Below are 15,587 nucleotides of genomic sequence, written 5' to 3'. Positions count from 1 at the left end.
TTTTTCGTTTTAAATATTTCAGTTTTTGTGCCAAACTCACTTCTGGGTCCTTGTAAATTAAAGTATTTTTTGGTCTTCCTTGTAAAATATTTTTTATTTCAAATTTTTAATAATCTGTGTGTTGTTTTTTTACGTGTATGACTTCCGCGTTGCGCCTCGGGACGGTCTTTTACGGTAGTGGTACTGATGCGGGATGAGTCAGGCGTTATGATGCTGCTTTCGCTGCCATTCCACCGGCCCGTGGACGCCTGACACGCGGATGACTGTGCGTGGTTTGACCGCTTAGTGAACCTGGACGTTTTAGTGCGCCTGTCGTGTCTTTCTCACCACCAGCAGCAACCGGCAGCAGCGGGGATCGTGCCAGCCCGGAACTTCGGGGCCTACACAACTGCCTCTGTCGTCGCTGCCAGCGGTTCACTCAAAGGTTTGTGTCATTTTAACAATCTTTTGTGAATTCCGTCCAAGATAGTTTGTCAGAAATTTTCCTGTGCTCGGAATATTATTACCACCGTACTCCTGTGGGAAGACGAAGAACACAGGTGCACAATTCGCCAAGGGCATCCTCTTATGGAAAGACAACTGAGCATTTATTCAGTATACTCCCACAACTCTTAAATGCCTCTTTTGCCAAATGCACAATACAATAAATACAATACAATACAATTCAATACAATACAATAAATACAATACAATACATATTGATTTATATTGCACTTTAACAACAGCTAAAGCTGTAACAAAGTGCTTAACTCTCTTACATGTGTGCAGAAATATCATAAAAAGAACAAGTTAGCAGTCATTCTAGGACTGTGTCTTGCTTTTTAAGTTTTACAAAGAGGTTTCTAATACTTTGAGGGTTTCTGTCTTGCCTTGTACAGCTGATATTTCTGTGCGCTCCAATTTATTTGGCATCCTTCAATCATGTAAAGGCCACACACACACGTACACACACACACACACACACGCAGTGGCAAGCCAAATTCCTGGTGGTATGGAGTGGTCACCAGTCACCCAAAAAGTCTTAAAATTCCCGAAATCCTTTGAGTGATAAGCACTAGAATTAATTTTTCTCTCGTGTCTGGCAATTGAGTTGAGCTGATGCGGGTCCCTAATAGCCTCCTTGCAGTTGTTGCATAACGTGTGCACAAAGTTCCCCCGACTGCTTCTATAGCCATCTTGAAATATCACACACATTCTCAATAAATCAATTTCTTCATCTAAGCCAGACATGTTAGACAAAGTTCTATGTGTCCAACTCTGTGGGAAGATTATTAGGAAGTCCCTTTTAGGTTTCCAATGTCCATTAAGCCGTGCTAGCACAAGTTTTGAATATCTTTGGAACATTCTTCCAAATACTTTGTAGACCAGAATACATTTCATGCCCTTTCAGTCAAGGTGAAACATCCTTCTAGTGTCCGTGTACATTTAAGGAGTGCCTTCAGATATTGGTGACTCCACCTGCAGGGTGGGTCTTCAACACTCCTTGCTTTGACTTGCAGGCAAAAATCGAACAATTTATGCAAAAAAAAAAAAAAAAAAAGATTTCAAGACGTTCGTTGCCATTCCCTGTTGAAATATATTCTCAAAGGAACATAAATGGTGGAGAAACACATGCAGTAGATAATAGAGCCACAGTCAGAGGCATGTGCAGAGAATGCTGATTACTTTATCACACTGTGGACTGTGTGTCTGGTAATGTCTGCATTTTCCTGACCCCAGGTGGCTAAAGTGTGCATACCAGAAGGAGCAGCACATGTTACACATATAGCACATATAGTTAATACAATACAATAAATACAATACAATACAATACATATTGATTAATATAGTGCTTTAACAACAGATGAAGCTGAAACAAAGCACATTTACATATACAGGAAATAAAGCAGTCACAAAAATAGTAGAAAGCATCAGGGAGTACATATATACATATATATACATATACATATACAATCAATTACAATACTTAAGTCAGAAATGTGTTTGTAATTCATAGCATTCTATTTATTTGTTATTAGTGTGAAGTTGTATGAAGTAAAATATTACAGAGTACAGTGATACCTCGGTTTACGAACTCCTTGGCTTACGAACCTTTCAGTTTACGAACGTTACATTTCTGAAAATTTTACCTTGGCATACGAACTTTACCTTGGCATACGAACTTTTTCGTACACAGAGCTTCCTCAATGAGTGATGTGAAACAGCACGTTCTTCTGACAACAAAATGGCAGCCGACTGTTTTTGTCCTCTATTCCCCGCTCCTAGTCTTCGGTTAAAGCCACTTGATTGGTCAAGAACGCAGCAGTGAGGTACGTGTGGTTTAAACATTAAAGAGACAGGCAGACGACAGTGAGAGTTTCAACGTTGATAGTTCAAAGGCAGAGTGTAGACTGCAAGGTTAAAATATCCCATCAATCAGGCTCCACAAACAACCCGCACAAGTCTTCTGTACACTTGATGCAAAAAGCTATCAACCCAGCTAAACAGAACACAATTGATGAGGAACTAGATACAATTATCACAGAGAAATCACCTGCAAGGGATCATTCCTCAAGATGGTGAAAGAAGGCTACGTTCCTCATCAAGTGTTTAATGCTGATGAAACCGGCCACTACATTCCATCAAGCCATCAATGACCATCACAAAGGTAAATAAAACGACTTTATTATACCATACAGTTTATTTCTTTAATTATAATACAATAGCACATTTATTTCCATAAAATAAGGTCTATTTTGTGTAGTTTTAAGGCTTAGAAAATTAGAATATAGAAAATTATGTTTTATGGGGACCTAGGAACGGATTATTCTCATTTTAATGGTTTCCTATGAGAAATTATTTTTTGGGATACACACTTCGCCGTACACACTCTGTCTGGGAACCAATTACGTTTCTAAGCCAAGGTATCACTGTAGATTATTAGTTGTTCAAAACAGTTTTGGATTGATTTTTTTCTTTCATTGTTTCCAGTGGGGCAAGATTTTCTGAGATGTGAGTGATACGTGCGTAAATGTGGAACAAATGACGGGCATCTCAAAGCATGGGCAACGTGAGCTGCGGATTTGGCTCATTACAGTTGTTTTCTCTCTCTCTCTCTCTCTCTCTCTCTCTCTCTCTCTCTCTCTCTCTCTCTCTCTCTCTCTCTCTCTCTCTCTCTCTCTCTCTCTCTCTCTCTCTCTCTCTCTCTCTCTCTCTCTCTCTCTCTCACATTGGGAAACGTTCCTGGCGCCGGAGACAGAACCGGTCGAGCAACAGTCGAGCAGAGGCGAGTCATGGAAGCCATCTGGCTGTATCAATTCCGTCTCATCGTGATCGGCGACTCTACGGTGGGCAAGTCGTGTCTGATCCGCCGTTTCACCGAAGGCCGCTTCGCTCATGTGTCGGACCCCACGGTGGGCGTGGACTTCTTCTCTCGGCTGGTGGAGATCGAACCGGGAAAACGGATCAAGCTGCAGATTTGGGACACCGCCGGCCAGGAGCGTTTCAGGTGGGCTGCTTCTGCGTCGATGTCCTAGAATTCACTTGTCTTAAGAAAAAAAGGACAAAAACTGGGGACATCCACGAAACAATTATTGTCAGAGAAGCGTGACGCAAGAAAGACAAGCGAGGGTCGAATGACGTGAGCTAATAACATTAGGCAAAGAAGTGTTGCAGCCTGGAGCAGTGAAAACGAGAATTACCACCTCAATTGTTTGCTCCAGGAGGAAAACGGGCTCTTATTCATTTAAAACGACACAAACAAGGAAAGTCAACAAATAGAAATTGTTGCTATGTACATATTACAGAAATGCCTGAGCTGGTCCAGACACAACAAGAAAATAAGCGGCCATCAAGCCGAGGAACACTTTCAGTATGACGCTTAAAGTCGCTATTTCAATTTTAACGTTAACTCATTCACTGCCATTCCTGAATTTATTCGGGAGTTGAAAAGCATAACATGAAAGCGCCATTGCCGAATTTTTCGGGTTTTGTTTTTTCTTGCGTGGGGTGCCGATAAAGCGCTGGTCAGATCTCTGGCAATGTTTTTTCCCTTCCAGGAGGGGGCAGCATTTGCCTTTTGTACAGCCGCCACCATTTCAAGCTCAGATAACTCCAGAAAAAAATGAGTTAATTCCTAAGTTATATGGGTCTGGAGTTATATGAGCTTGAAATGGGGTTGGCTGTACAAAAGGCAAATGCTGCCCGCTCGTGGGAGGGAGAACCATTGCCAGCAGTCTGACCAGCACTTGATCGGCACCCAAGCATGAAAAAATAAAACCCGAAGAAATTTGGGAACGGCGCTCCACCTCATATTTTCAATTCCCAAATAAATTCGGCAGTGAATGAGTTCGTTCAAATAGGATCGTTGGTGCACAAAATCGTCAAATGACAAAGTCTGTCAGTGATGAAAACATGAATGTAAAATGAAAATTGAGCTTCCCAGCTTTGCCGTATGAGAAATTGTATCGTCCCGCAGGTCCATCACTCGAGCGTACTACCGAAACTCAGTAGGAGGACTACTCCTGTTCGACATCACCAACCGCCGCTCGTTCCAGAACGTACACGAGTGGCTGGAGGAGGCGCGTAGTCACGTGCAGCCGCACAGCATCGTTTTCCTGCTGGTGGGCCACAAATGTGACCTGGACGCTCAGCGGCAGGTGCGTGACAGTCAACGCTGACCCGCCTCTAACAACTATGGGGAAGTTGTACGGCTAAATTACAACTAGCAAAACAACTTGCATCTTCTACTTGCAGCGTATATGGGAAGTCTACACACCCCTGTACAGATATCTGCTTATTATGATTTCAAAACTGACACCAAGAGCCAAATTGTTTCAATATTCATGTCACCTATGAGATGGATAGAAAAAATAAAACATCTAAAAGTACATTACAATGAACAACTAAACCGCTACGATTTATACTGGCCTCTGATTAACCCCAAATAAAGTTCACCTTCTAAATGTTTACATACTAACCCAACATTAACCAAATCGAGCACACTATCTTCGTAGGGATGCTAGAAAGGGGGAAAATGTCAAGTAAGCCTACTTGAACAGTTGACATTTGTTTGTGGTTAATCAGAAATGATCACAAGCGTGTTCTGACTTCTATTCCATGAGTTGGACCCTGACAAATACACCCAGATTCTCGTTATGCGGGTGTGCACACTTGTGCAAACACATTATCTGTGGTTTAATAAATATATATATATATATATATATATATATATATATATATATATATATATATATATATATATATATATATATATATATATATATATATATATATATAATTTCCCCTACCAAATAGCTTAAATTAAAAAGTGAGTTGTACAAGTTAGTTACCATTAACTCATTCAGAGCCACACAATGTGCAAAAATGTGTCCACTCCAGTGCCACATTTTTTGTAATTTTCACTGAAATTCCAGGACTCACAAAATATTGAGTTTTAGGAAATGTATATATTTTAATATGATATTAGTAAAACTTTTTTTCATGAATTGAATATAGTATAGTTTTGCTTTCTGAATGTTGCTGTTCCGATGACCATTTTGGGAGCCTTTTACTGAGCATCTTCATCTTTATTAAGTTCATAGAGTTGCTTGTTCCAGTGTCTTCTTGTGCCGGTCCCAAGCCCGGATAAATACAGAGGGTTGTGTCAAGAAGGGCATCCGACGTAAAAACTTGGCCAAAACAAACATGTGAATCGAACCTCTGAAGATGGAGGACACTGATTCGCTGTGGCGACCCCTTGAAGGGAAAAGCCCAAAGGAAAGAAGGACATAAACATTCAATGCAGCGTAGGAAATCATCCAAAAAAAAAAAAAAAGTTAATTCCTAAATTACATCGGTCTGGAGTTATCTAAGCTTGAAATGGGGGCGGCTGTACAAAATACAATGCAATACAATACATACATATTGATTTATATAGCTCTTTAACACCAGCTGAAGCAGTAACAACGTGCCAACATGGACAAAAGGCAAATGCTGCCCCTTCATGGGAGGGAAAAACATTGCCAGAGGTCTGACCAGCGCTTGATCTGTACCCGCCCACAAGAAAAACCAAAACCCGAACAAATTTGGTAATGGCGCTCCACATCATGCTTTTCAATTCCCGAATAAATTCGGAAATGCCAGTGAATGAGTTGAAAAGTTATTTGGGGACACAGCTTTGAACAGGGATTAATAATAATAATACATTTCATTATAAGCAATAGATTTCCTATATTTTATGTAAATATATGTTAAAAAAGGACTTATTTGGCTCTTTTTTTAAAGTTAAAAGAAAAAACTCAAAAAGATTTTTTGCGACCATGTCAAAAAAAAGTTTGGGACACAGAGGCTATTTAAAAAAAATCCCGATCAATGTTACAGGTGAGCCGGCAGGAGGCCGAAAGGCTAGCGGGGGTGTACGGCATGCGCTACATCGAAACATCGGCACGCGACGCCATCAACGTGGAACGCGCCTTCACCGAGCTCACCAAAGACATCTTCGCGCTGGTTCGCTCCGGAGAGATCACCATCCAAGAGGGCTGGGAAGGCGTCAAGAGCGGCTTCGTCCCAAACGTGGTTCACTCCTCCGAGGAGGTGACCAAGAGTGACCGTCGCTGCATCTGCTGATGTGTCCAACGGAGGCCAGCTGGCCGTAAAGCGGCGGACGTCTTTTGCTTGTCGGGGTAGGGGGGCAAGTCGACAGAAGGACAACTAGGCGGCGGTGGAGAACGTCACTTCCCAAATACTAATACAGTACATGCGCTAGCTTGTCCAGGCCCCCACAACTTCAAGTCATTCAATATGCAATTTCGGTCATGACGCACATAAACGTGATCCGCTTGGAATTGTTGTCCCATCTGCTTGGCGACCGACTCTCTGCTTGCGTTCACTTCTGGAAGGACACCGAGGGGAGCCACATTGCAAGTCGGAAAGCTTGTCAAAAGTCTGGAGAGCCTCAGACTAAACTTTTCAGTGTTGCGTTTCAGGGAGAGATGCCCTTCCACATGAGACGGACTCGAGTGTACAACCAAGCAATGTTGGTCTAGCCCCCCCCCCACACACACACACCTTTAATGTGTGTGACCGGCTTTCACCACATTCATTCATTATTGGGATGCACCAAAAATGAAAATAGCGAGCCAAAACCAATAAACATATCTTAAAATCCTAAAACAGGTGTTGGGAACCTATGGCTCACGAACCATATGTGGCTCTTTTGATGGTTGCATCTGGCTCACCGATAAGACTAAATACATATTCTCACTTTTTCGCTGTTCATTTCGTGTTTGGGCGGCAGTTGGCGGAAAGCGCAATTTTGATTGGATGATACTGACCAATGGCCGTTCATGTCGAAACGGGTAAACACCCCGTTTAAATAAGCCCGACAAGTAAAAAAAAATGACGAGTATCGACACTCCTGGGTAGAGTGAACGCTAGCGCGAATGGCTGCCGCTGCTCACCCACACAAATGAAATCCCATGACTATAGTGTCCTTGAGAGTTTTGAAAGGCGCTTAGAAATTAAATGTATTATTATTATTATTATTATTACTTCAGGTTGAATGGAGGGAAGGATTCACCTTTATGGAGAGAAAAAGTACTGCCATGATTCGAATTTGCAATGAAACAACAATGAATGAAACAGTCGAATATCAGTGGCACTTTGACAAGCCCCATGCTAACGTTAGCATCAATATACTTCTGTGAGAGACAGCAGAAAGCAAGCGTGCTAGCTAATGAGCAGTGTGCAGGCTAGCGAGCAGTAACTTCGCCTCTGGACCCAGCAAGTTGACTTTCATTCTGATCATTTGGCTGGATTTTTTTTACCAATCATGAGGAACGGAAAATTCATATTCATATTAATGGTGAGTATTATCACAAAGTTATTTTAAAATAATACATTCTGACATTTTGTTGAAATCACATGCATGCGTGTTTGCGTGCGTGTGTATCTTACTGAAAAACATTTCTGAATATTTTACTTTTATGGCTCTCTTAGTCAAAAAGGTTCCCGACCCCGACAAGAAAAAACAGGTGGATTATTTTCTATAATTTGTCAAAATCAATGGAAATGTGAGCTCTTTGGTTGCAGTCTCAGCGGAGAAGAGGCAACGTAGGCGGCATTGACGGCATGACTCCTTCCCCCTCCTTAAATCATTTTAAATCAATAATTTCGATTTAAATTTCACCCTGAGCTTCACGATAATATGCCCTATGTCATCCAATACAGACCTCGTAGATCGCAGGTGTCAAAGTCAAGGCCAAGGGGCCAAATCTGGTTCGCCGCATCATTTTATTCGGCACGCGAAAGCAAGTCAAACAAATTCCACGATGCACGATCCGAACCAGAATTTCAAATTGTCCCATGTAAACTACAATAACAGTCATAATTATTACTTCAAATTTGAAAACTAGTTATTCATTAATTTGTTGTGTGCTCTGTATGTAACGTGGAGGGGATTAAACATTCTAATGGCTTTCCCAAATTCATAACGGCCCCCGAGAGGAAACCGTAACGACAATGTGGCTCATGGCAAAAAAATGACTGACACCTAGATGAAAGAGCGCTTTCTAGAGAAAAAAAATGCCCGCATCATCACATCCCGTTTCAGCCATGTCATTTTGCTAGCTGAAAACCAAAACTGCACTTTTAGGGCCATTTTTTGACGCATCCCGAACTAACGTGTCACAAATGAAGTTGCCCTTTTTTCTGCGCCACATGCTTAGCATTACCATTAGCCACTTGGCCCTGACTGACATCTTACTCGGGAAGTTGGACGTTGCCAACGGTGGCGGAATGTTTCCTCTATCCTTAAAACAAGCTGTGGTTTGCTGGTTTGTATAGTCCGAAATAAACCACTGGCCACCATGATGTTGCAAGTTTTTCATTTTAAACACAAGCAGCACTAGCAGCAGCACAGTCATGCTCAAAATCTTTTATTTGACCTGCCGATAGTTTTCTACTGACTTCCCAATCTAGGGACACAACGTCTCTCTTCCACGCACTTCTGCTCATCTCGTATCAGTATACGAGAAATGTGGTGAATACGTTCCGCAATGAGTATCCAGTTGCCCCACCCAGCCCAATTTTTTTTAAACTTTGGATAAAAATATATCATGAGCTAAAATATTCCAAGTGACAAACTTCAGTTCTGTCTTGATGGCCCACTGCTGTTCTTTGCGTTCTAATGACCTAGACAAATAAATAGTCCAAAGAAAGAAAAAAAAAGCACGAAAATAAGTGCGGAAGGAGCAGAAGCGCACAACGAGTGTCACCACATGCATGATTCGGCATCTGCGTTTCTCTCCAGTAATCAAATGAAAAAAAGTTCTCGTTTGTTCATTTTGGGACCTGAAAATAGACTTGGCTGGCCCTCGATCCGTCTCACGTATTGATTGGAGAGAAACATCATTGGCGGTGGGGTGCGGGTCATTCATCTAATCTTAAGACTTGTCTGCTGATTTGAGAAGGTGCTCTCGGCTTCTTCTTTTCACATCCCAGTTGTAGACTCGGGCCATGTCTGAGGTGAGCGGGTGAGGTCAAGGGCCAAAAAGTGCAATACACGACCGGCAACGAGCACATGGGAGACAAAAACACAGATACATAATCATGGCCGACACGTGGAAGGATACTGACTTCAGTGGTGGTGAACTGGTCTCGCAAGAAATCTAAGTCCTCCTCTAGGGTCTCTAAATTGCGCGTGGCGGTGCACAGGTTCTTCTCCAGCAGAGCCTGAGCGTCATCGATGTCGTATTCCAACATGACGTTTGCCTATGTGGTGGTATCCGAGCGTACGATTAGCTGAGGGGAGAGGATCGCCCGTGTGACCCCACACGCACGTAACTTAGTTGACTTACTCCGAGCCATAAGCACACTTTGTCGGTGGGTGGTACCAAAGCCTTACAGTAAACATTGTCAGCTAACATGAAGCGGGTCTCCATGGGCTCTGTGGTGTCCTGGTGATGAAGGTAACAAAGTAAACATACCGGCCAACTTTTGAAACCAGAGTAGCCTAGTAATATGCCGGGGTCCAAGGGCCACACAACCCGGACGGGCATCCATTCATTCATTCATTCATTCATTCATTTAAAATGTCATGCAAAAGCCAAAAAAAGGTGCAATAGGCCTGTGCTTATTATATGACTTGTTACTCTTTATACATAGGGGGTCAGCCAAAGGATTTTTTTTACATTACAGCTACTTAAAATGAGGCTAAAAACACCACACAAATGTTGATCAAAAGTCACTTGTGAAAAAATACCAAAAATATTATGTTTGCTAGTATTTTAAGAAAACAAAACAGAAGTAGAGTGATACCTCAGCTTACGAACGCTTTAGGTCACAAACTTTTTGCCTTGCGAACATTAAATTCACAATCATATAGTCTTGGTTGACGAACTAGTTTTCGGGGGACGAACCCAACCACACAGCGCCAGGGTGGCTGGCGGACTAGTTTTCGGCGGATGAACACCAAACCACACGGTCGAACAGTGCCACGGTGGCTGGCGGACTAGTTTTCGTCACCCCCTTTCTTTGAGTAAAGACGTGGTTTGTTATCGAGCGGAGTACTTTTGCTATTATGAGACCGAAAAACATCCCACCACAGCCTAGTGGAGTCATCATCGAAAAACACGAACGAGGTGTGCGTTTGTGTGACTTAGCGTTCCAGTACCATTACGCTAAGTTGACCATTGCTACAATCCTTAAAGGACAACCGACATCACTGTTTTGTTTCTTAACTGACACCAGAAAAACGTTTTATAGCATCTAAAATACCCAAATGATATTTTTAGTCAAATGCAAAACACCAATAAAAATGACTGGGTGTCCAAAATCTGCAAAAAAAAATTAACCCGGAAGTGGCCAGTTTCAGAAGGTCCCGCCCCCTTGTTCGTGATGTCACCCCAAGACGTCTTGCCTTGCTTTCTCCCTCTGGAGATTTAAATGGGCCAGTCGTTAGTCAGGGAGTGGTCCTCTGCTCCCCCCAACCTGAGAGTAGGGACCTATCATAGCTGTGTCCGGCGCCGCCATGGCTGGACATTAGGGATATATAAATAGGGCCGATACGACCAGTTAGACTTTAGTTCGCTGACGAAGCCTCTTGGATATGAGGCGAAACGTCCGAAACCTTCAAATTTGTACAGATGACGGCTGAAGAAACCTTCTCATCGATGGACCACTCCTGTACGACTGAGAGCTTACACAGACGTATAGACCAAATTACAGCAAAATGCATTGACGTGATGGAAGGACTGCTACAATGTGTCCTTTTTTTCGGTTAGGGGCGTTCCTTCAGTGACGTCACGTACAGACTCGTCGCCAACTCAAAAACAAGACTTCCTGGATATTCAGTGCGAGTCTTAAAACGTAAAATATAGCTATATGCGGTGGAATCTTTGTAAAATACGCTCAGCAGAAGTCATTTCAAGCGATTTTACAAATTATGGACACAACTTGTCCGGAGACGTTGGTTGTCCTTTGAGAAAAAGGAAGGTATTAAGGGTGCCGTGTGTGGCTAAGGGTATTTCCGTGTTTTCTAGGCAACTGTCTCAGGCAATAGAAGAGGTTGAAAAACTTCTGATAATTTGGATTACCGAAAAGCAGCTAGCAGGGGACAGTGCGAGTGAGGGTATTATCGACGAGAAAGCACGGCAACTTCACTCGGATATCATCAAGAGGCAACTACATCAACGACCATCACAAAGGTAACTAAAACGACTTTATTATACAGTACCGTTTATTTCTTTAATTACAATACAATATAACATTTATTATAGATAAAATAAGCTATATTTTGCGTAGTTTTAAGGCTTATTTAGTAGAAAAGTATGTTTTGTGGGGACCTGGGAACGGATTATTCTCATTTTAATGGTTTCTTATGGGAAATAAATGTTTGGAAGACGTACTTTTCACCTTACACACACCTTCTGGGAACAATTAAGTTCGTAAGCTGAGGTATCACTGTATTTTACAATCAATCAAACATTTAAGAACCAATCTTATTTGAAAAGTACAATGAATTGTAAAACATTGTTAGTAACTTCAAATATGCACATCGAACCTACATTCATATGGGTTAACAAAAATAGCTATCAAGAAACTGAAATTACAAACTCACATCATTTTTACCTTTTCATGACGGAAGTATAACTCCTGGAAATGCTTGGGAGTATTCCTCACGAAAACGACTGTAGTTTTCTTTTAGAGTTCACTTTTTCTCCGGCAGATGCCATTACAAGACAATGATAAAAATTATGCTAACGCTTGACTCTCAATTCCAAGAATAACCCGTAGCATGCGCATGCCCAATTCATCTTAAGGAAGCCAATGGCTGACACTGTGCCATTGGCGTGTTCTAAATTTAGATACGATACTTGGATTGGATTGGATTGGATATGCCTTTATTAGTCTCACAGTGGAGAAATTTACATACTTACTTTACTTAGCGATCGTGTTTTGAATGAACGTTCAGTCTTTACTATTTTGACGCTTTTTGACTTACTGTTTTTATTGGAAACTGTAATTTTCATTAACAAACCATAACCCGGAATGGGATACTGAAAACTACTCATTACGGCAAAACCGAAGTATTTGGCAGGTATGATTAAAGTTAGTTACAAGACCAACACGACCAAAACAAATAAATAAAAAATCAAACGCACCTTCTTTTTTTGCATGTGTCGCAGAATTTCTAGCGTCTGTCTGATCTGCGGGATCTGGCTTCTCAACCTGAAAGCCAGCAGAAGATGGAATTACATCAGGAAGCGGGAAGGGAAGGCTGACAGGCCAAGGCCATCCTCCCAGTTCCACCCACCGACCTGAGTTTCTTCTGCGACAGGTTGACTTCCATGTATTTGTACTTTTGGTACTGCTCATCCAGTTTCCTCAGAGCACAGTCCGCCTTCTCATTGCCGGGCAGCTTCATGAACGAGTCGACATCCTCCTGTCAAATTCAACATGGGAGAAGGCAAAATACTGAGAAGCTTCTTGTGCTTTCTTATTTTTAAGTTAGATCTTTTTTTAGTAGTTCATGTTCAACACGTACAAAGCAATTAGTAATATTTTGCCTGAATCCATTTTTACATTGAAAATGTCAGCTTGTTCATGTCATTTAATCGCGAAAAAACAAACAACACAGCGCGAAAAAAATAGACCGGCCCAAATCATTCACATAATTACACTGTAATACTACACTTTGCGAATACTAATTAACAGCAGGCCATTGCATGCAAACTACACTCTTCAATTAACTTTTTGTTGTTTTATACATGATAGTCCCTCCGTGTACAACACTTTGTATGCAGCGATGGATGTTTTAAAGTGCTCTGTACATATAGTTGAGTAACGGTAATTTTGGGAGGATATTTTTTTTTAAACCAGACTCCCTTAAAAATGCCCGCTCAGTTTTTCTAATTTTCTTTTCAACTATAATTGTCGGTCCACAATTATATGTGGTGCCCTTGAGCAAGGCAACCTAGCTACCCTCCCAGCTCAAGCATAGCATCCACTTCTCGCGTGTGGTATGCAACTCAAATATATCCCTAAATTTTTCATTGGGGGATTACAATGAGTGTACGAATGATTTGCAATTGGTACTTTGTGGTGTAAAGATGCTTATCCCCCAGATGTTAATTTTACACTTAGCTTTCAGTTTTTGTGAATTTATTGAGAACGACGACGGGAGCGAGCACCCAGTCGCACAACGGAGCGATAACTCCAGTTTCGAACCCGCACATACTTAGGAGTTGCATGTTAGCATGTTAGCTCTGTGTTAGCATGACGCTCTCAAAACGCTTCCTCCAAGCACCGACAGAGACGACCCTTCACAGCCAATGTGAGGCTCCGCACATGACACACGCGAGACGGGCAAGCGTTCACGTACCACGAACACCGCTTCAGGGATACCGAGATGCTTTTTCTTAGATGCCTGCACGGCATTGCTGTCTATGGTGGCCGCCATTGTGGGGTGGGGTAAGGCTCTTTCTTTTCCCCTTCCTTGTTCCTTTCTTTCCACCCTCTTTTCTTTGCTTCGATATGTTATAAGAGGCCGGGCGAGGAGTGGCTCCCTCTAGTTGGCCACTAGCCGCAACTGCACTCACGTTTTTAAACTGTTTACCACCCCAAAATAATTACACTATCACGTCTAATATTTAGATACACGTGATAAACGGTAATTGAAATCGAGACTGGTGTTCTACTTAAAAAAAATTGTTTAAATAATATATTGACTCTGTAGTCTACTTTAAAAATATATCGCTCGTCACTGCGCAAGTCCCTGGTGGTCTAGTGGTTAGGATTCGGCGCTCTCACCGCCGCGGCCCGGGTTCGATTCCCGGTCAGGGAACTATTCTTTTGGCTGTTTGGTTTCAAGTTGCATGTCCGCAGGAACGTTAATGTGATTCGAGCCCAGCAGAACAAAATGGCACCGTCTCCGAAAATGGCCTCTTTTTGCTTGTTCGATGCCACACACTTTCACCAAGAAGACAACTTTTAATTGCCGTTTTTTTTCTTCCTCAAAATTGTTAAATGATTCAACATTGATGGTATGTATTACAGTAAAAACAATTTAAAGTGAATGACTTTTATTCAGTGCAATTGTTCGATGAAGTTATGCAACAGTAGACATCTCACAATTGTTTTTCAATTGTGAGATGTCACAATCATTTTTATTGAATGAGAACTGAATAAATGTGCTGTGTAATTATTTTCGCGTGGTTCAATTTTGCTATTGGTTTACAAGAGCAAAGGGAGTGTGGAGTTTTTTTGCCCGCCTGTTATTCAAGTATATCAATTTAGAAAGAGAATTGGTTTGAAAAGAGAGAGAGAGATACTCAAAGACTGACATTTTTTTTACTGTTGTGACAAAGCTCAGGCATTGCCAGCAAGTGCCACGTCAATTTGTGGTGAAGGGGCCAGTGTTAGCTGGTTTGCAGTGGTGATAATCAGCGGCGCAGCATTCCTTCCCTCATCACAAACACCGGGACTAAAAAATGGGAAAACTCTCTCGGGGAATAGACACCCACTGAATGTGTAAATGTGAGACCTGGCATCCACATCATAAAATGACACTATCCCCTCCTCGTAATCGGTGAACACGCCGACTGTCTGCGGCTTCTTGTCAAATGTCAAAAGGACCGAAGGTGAGTCCAGGGCACGGTATTCGTCTCCGCCTCTCAAACGCATCGTCCAGAAGCCATTCTCAGGTTTGGAGGTGATCAGGCCTTTCCTATTGACTGACTCTTTGACCACGCCCACGTCCCAAAAAGTCTTAGTCCCCACCTCCACCTGATGGGAGAAAAAGATTTCACAAAGACATTCAAAAGCACGGCTGCACAGATGTTAATGTGGCTTAGCAGAAATATAGTGACCTGGAAATAGAATCTCCCGGACAAGAAGCCCCTCTTGGCCAAAACACAGATCACCGGGTCGAAGCGTTGAGGGATGTCGGGCACAACTCGCAACATCTCGGCACGCCCCACTCGCTTGCCGTTGTCCGAGAGACAAATATTGGGATGGGCGGTGTCCGGGTCCAGCTCCACGTCCACTGTTGGAACCAGAAGCTCGGTTTATCTGACCAATCACGGCCCAAGAGAGAGAAGAGCGATGAA

The 15,587-nt window shown here is 42.3% G+C and overlaps 3 protein-coding genes and 1 non-coding gene across 6 annotated transcripts in view; 2 read left to right on the top strand and 2 right to left on the bottom strand.

The window, feature by feature from the left end:
- The first annotated feature begins 180 nt into the window (after window positions 1-180).
- Window positions 181-8,850, top strand: LOC148901899 (ras-related protein Rab-39B). Of its 2 annotated transcripts, XM_088990005.1 has the most exons (5): window positions 181-424; window positions 2,177-2,309; window positions 3,239-3,487; window positions 4,457-4,637; window positions 6,361-8,850. In XM_088990005.1, exons 3-5 carry the CDS (start codon window positions 3,273-3,275, stop codon window positions 6,604-6,606), a joined length of 642 nt encoding a protein of 213 aa, XP_088846131.1. In that variant the 5' UTR covers window positions 181-424; window positions 2,177-2,309; window positions 3,239-3,272; the 3' UTR covers window positions 6,607-8,850. The 2 variants fall into 2 exon arrangements, with proteins under 2 accessions (XP_088846131.1, XP_088846130.1); XM_088990004.1 differs by lacking the exon at window positions 2,177-2,309.
- A 49-nt stretch (window positions 8,851-8,899) lies between these two features.
- vbp1 (von Hippel-Lindau binding protein 1) lies at window positions 8,900-14,018 on the bottom strand. The gene is made up of 6 exons (XM_088990007.1): window positions 13,862-14,018; window positions 12,798-12,922; window positions 12,642-12,708; window positions 9,837-9,935; window positions 9,612-9,750; window positions 8,900-9,499 (listed from the first exon to the last, which is right to left on the bottom strand). Exons 1-6 carry the CDS (start codon window positions 13,937-13,939, stop codon window positions 9,423-9,425), a joined length of 585 nt encoding a protein of 194 aa, XP_088846133.1. The 5' UTR covers window positions 13,940-14,018; the 3' UTR covers window positions 8,900-9,422.
- A 233-nt stretch (window positions 14,019-14,251) lies between these two features.
- Window positions 14,252-14,323, top strand: trnae-cuc (transfer RNA glutamic acid (anticodon CUC)). The gene has a single exon. It is a non-coding gene; the product is annotated as a tRNA-Glu (tRNA).
- A 323-nt stretch (window positions 14,324-14,646) lies between these two features.
- LOC148901886 (zinc finger protein RFP-like) overlaps window positions 14,647-15,587 on the bottom strand; it is a 123,158-nt gene continuing 122,217 nt past the window's right edge. For both annotated transcript variants that reach the window (XM_088989980.1, XM_088989979.1), the window contains exons 7-8: window positions 15,348-15,523; window positions 14,647-15,264 (exon numbers count right to left, since the gene is read on the bottom strand). In XM_088989980.1, the coding sequence (XP_088846106.1) occupies window positions 14,848-15,264; window positions 15,348-15,523 (593 nt within the window). In that variant the 3' untranslated portion in view covers window positions 14,647-14,847. The remainder of the gene's footprint in view (window positions 15,265-15,347; window positions 15,524-15,587) is intronic.

Source organism: Hippocampus bargibanti, linkage group LG02 (assembly GCF_051943395.1).
Source record: "Hippocampus bargibanti isolate YZ-2025 linkage group LG02, ASM5194339v1, whole genome shotgun sequence".
Classification (NCBI taxonomy): Eukaryota; Metazoa; Chordata; class Actinopteri; order Syngnathiformes; family Syngnathidae; genus Hippocampus; species Hippocampus bargibanti.
The sequence above is the reverse complement of the archived record's forward strand: the minus strand, read 5'-3'. Positions and strand labels throughout refer to the sequence as shown.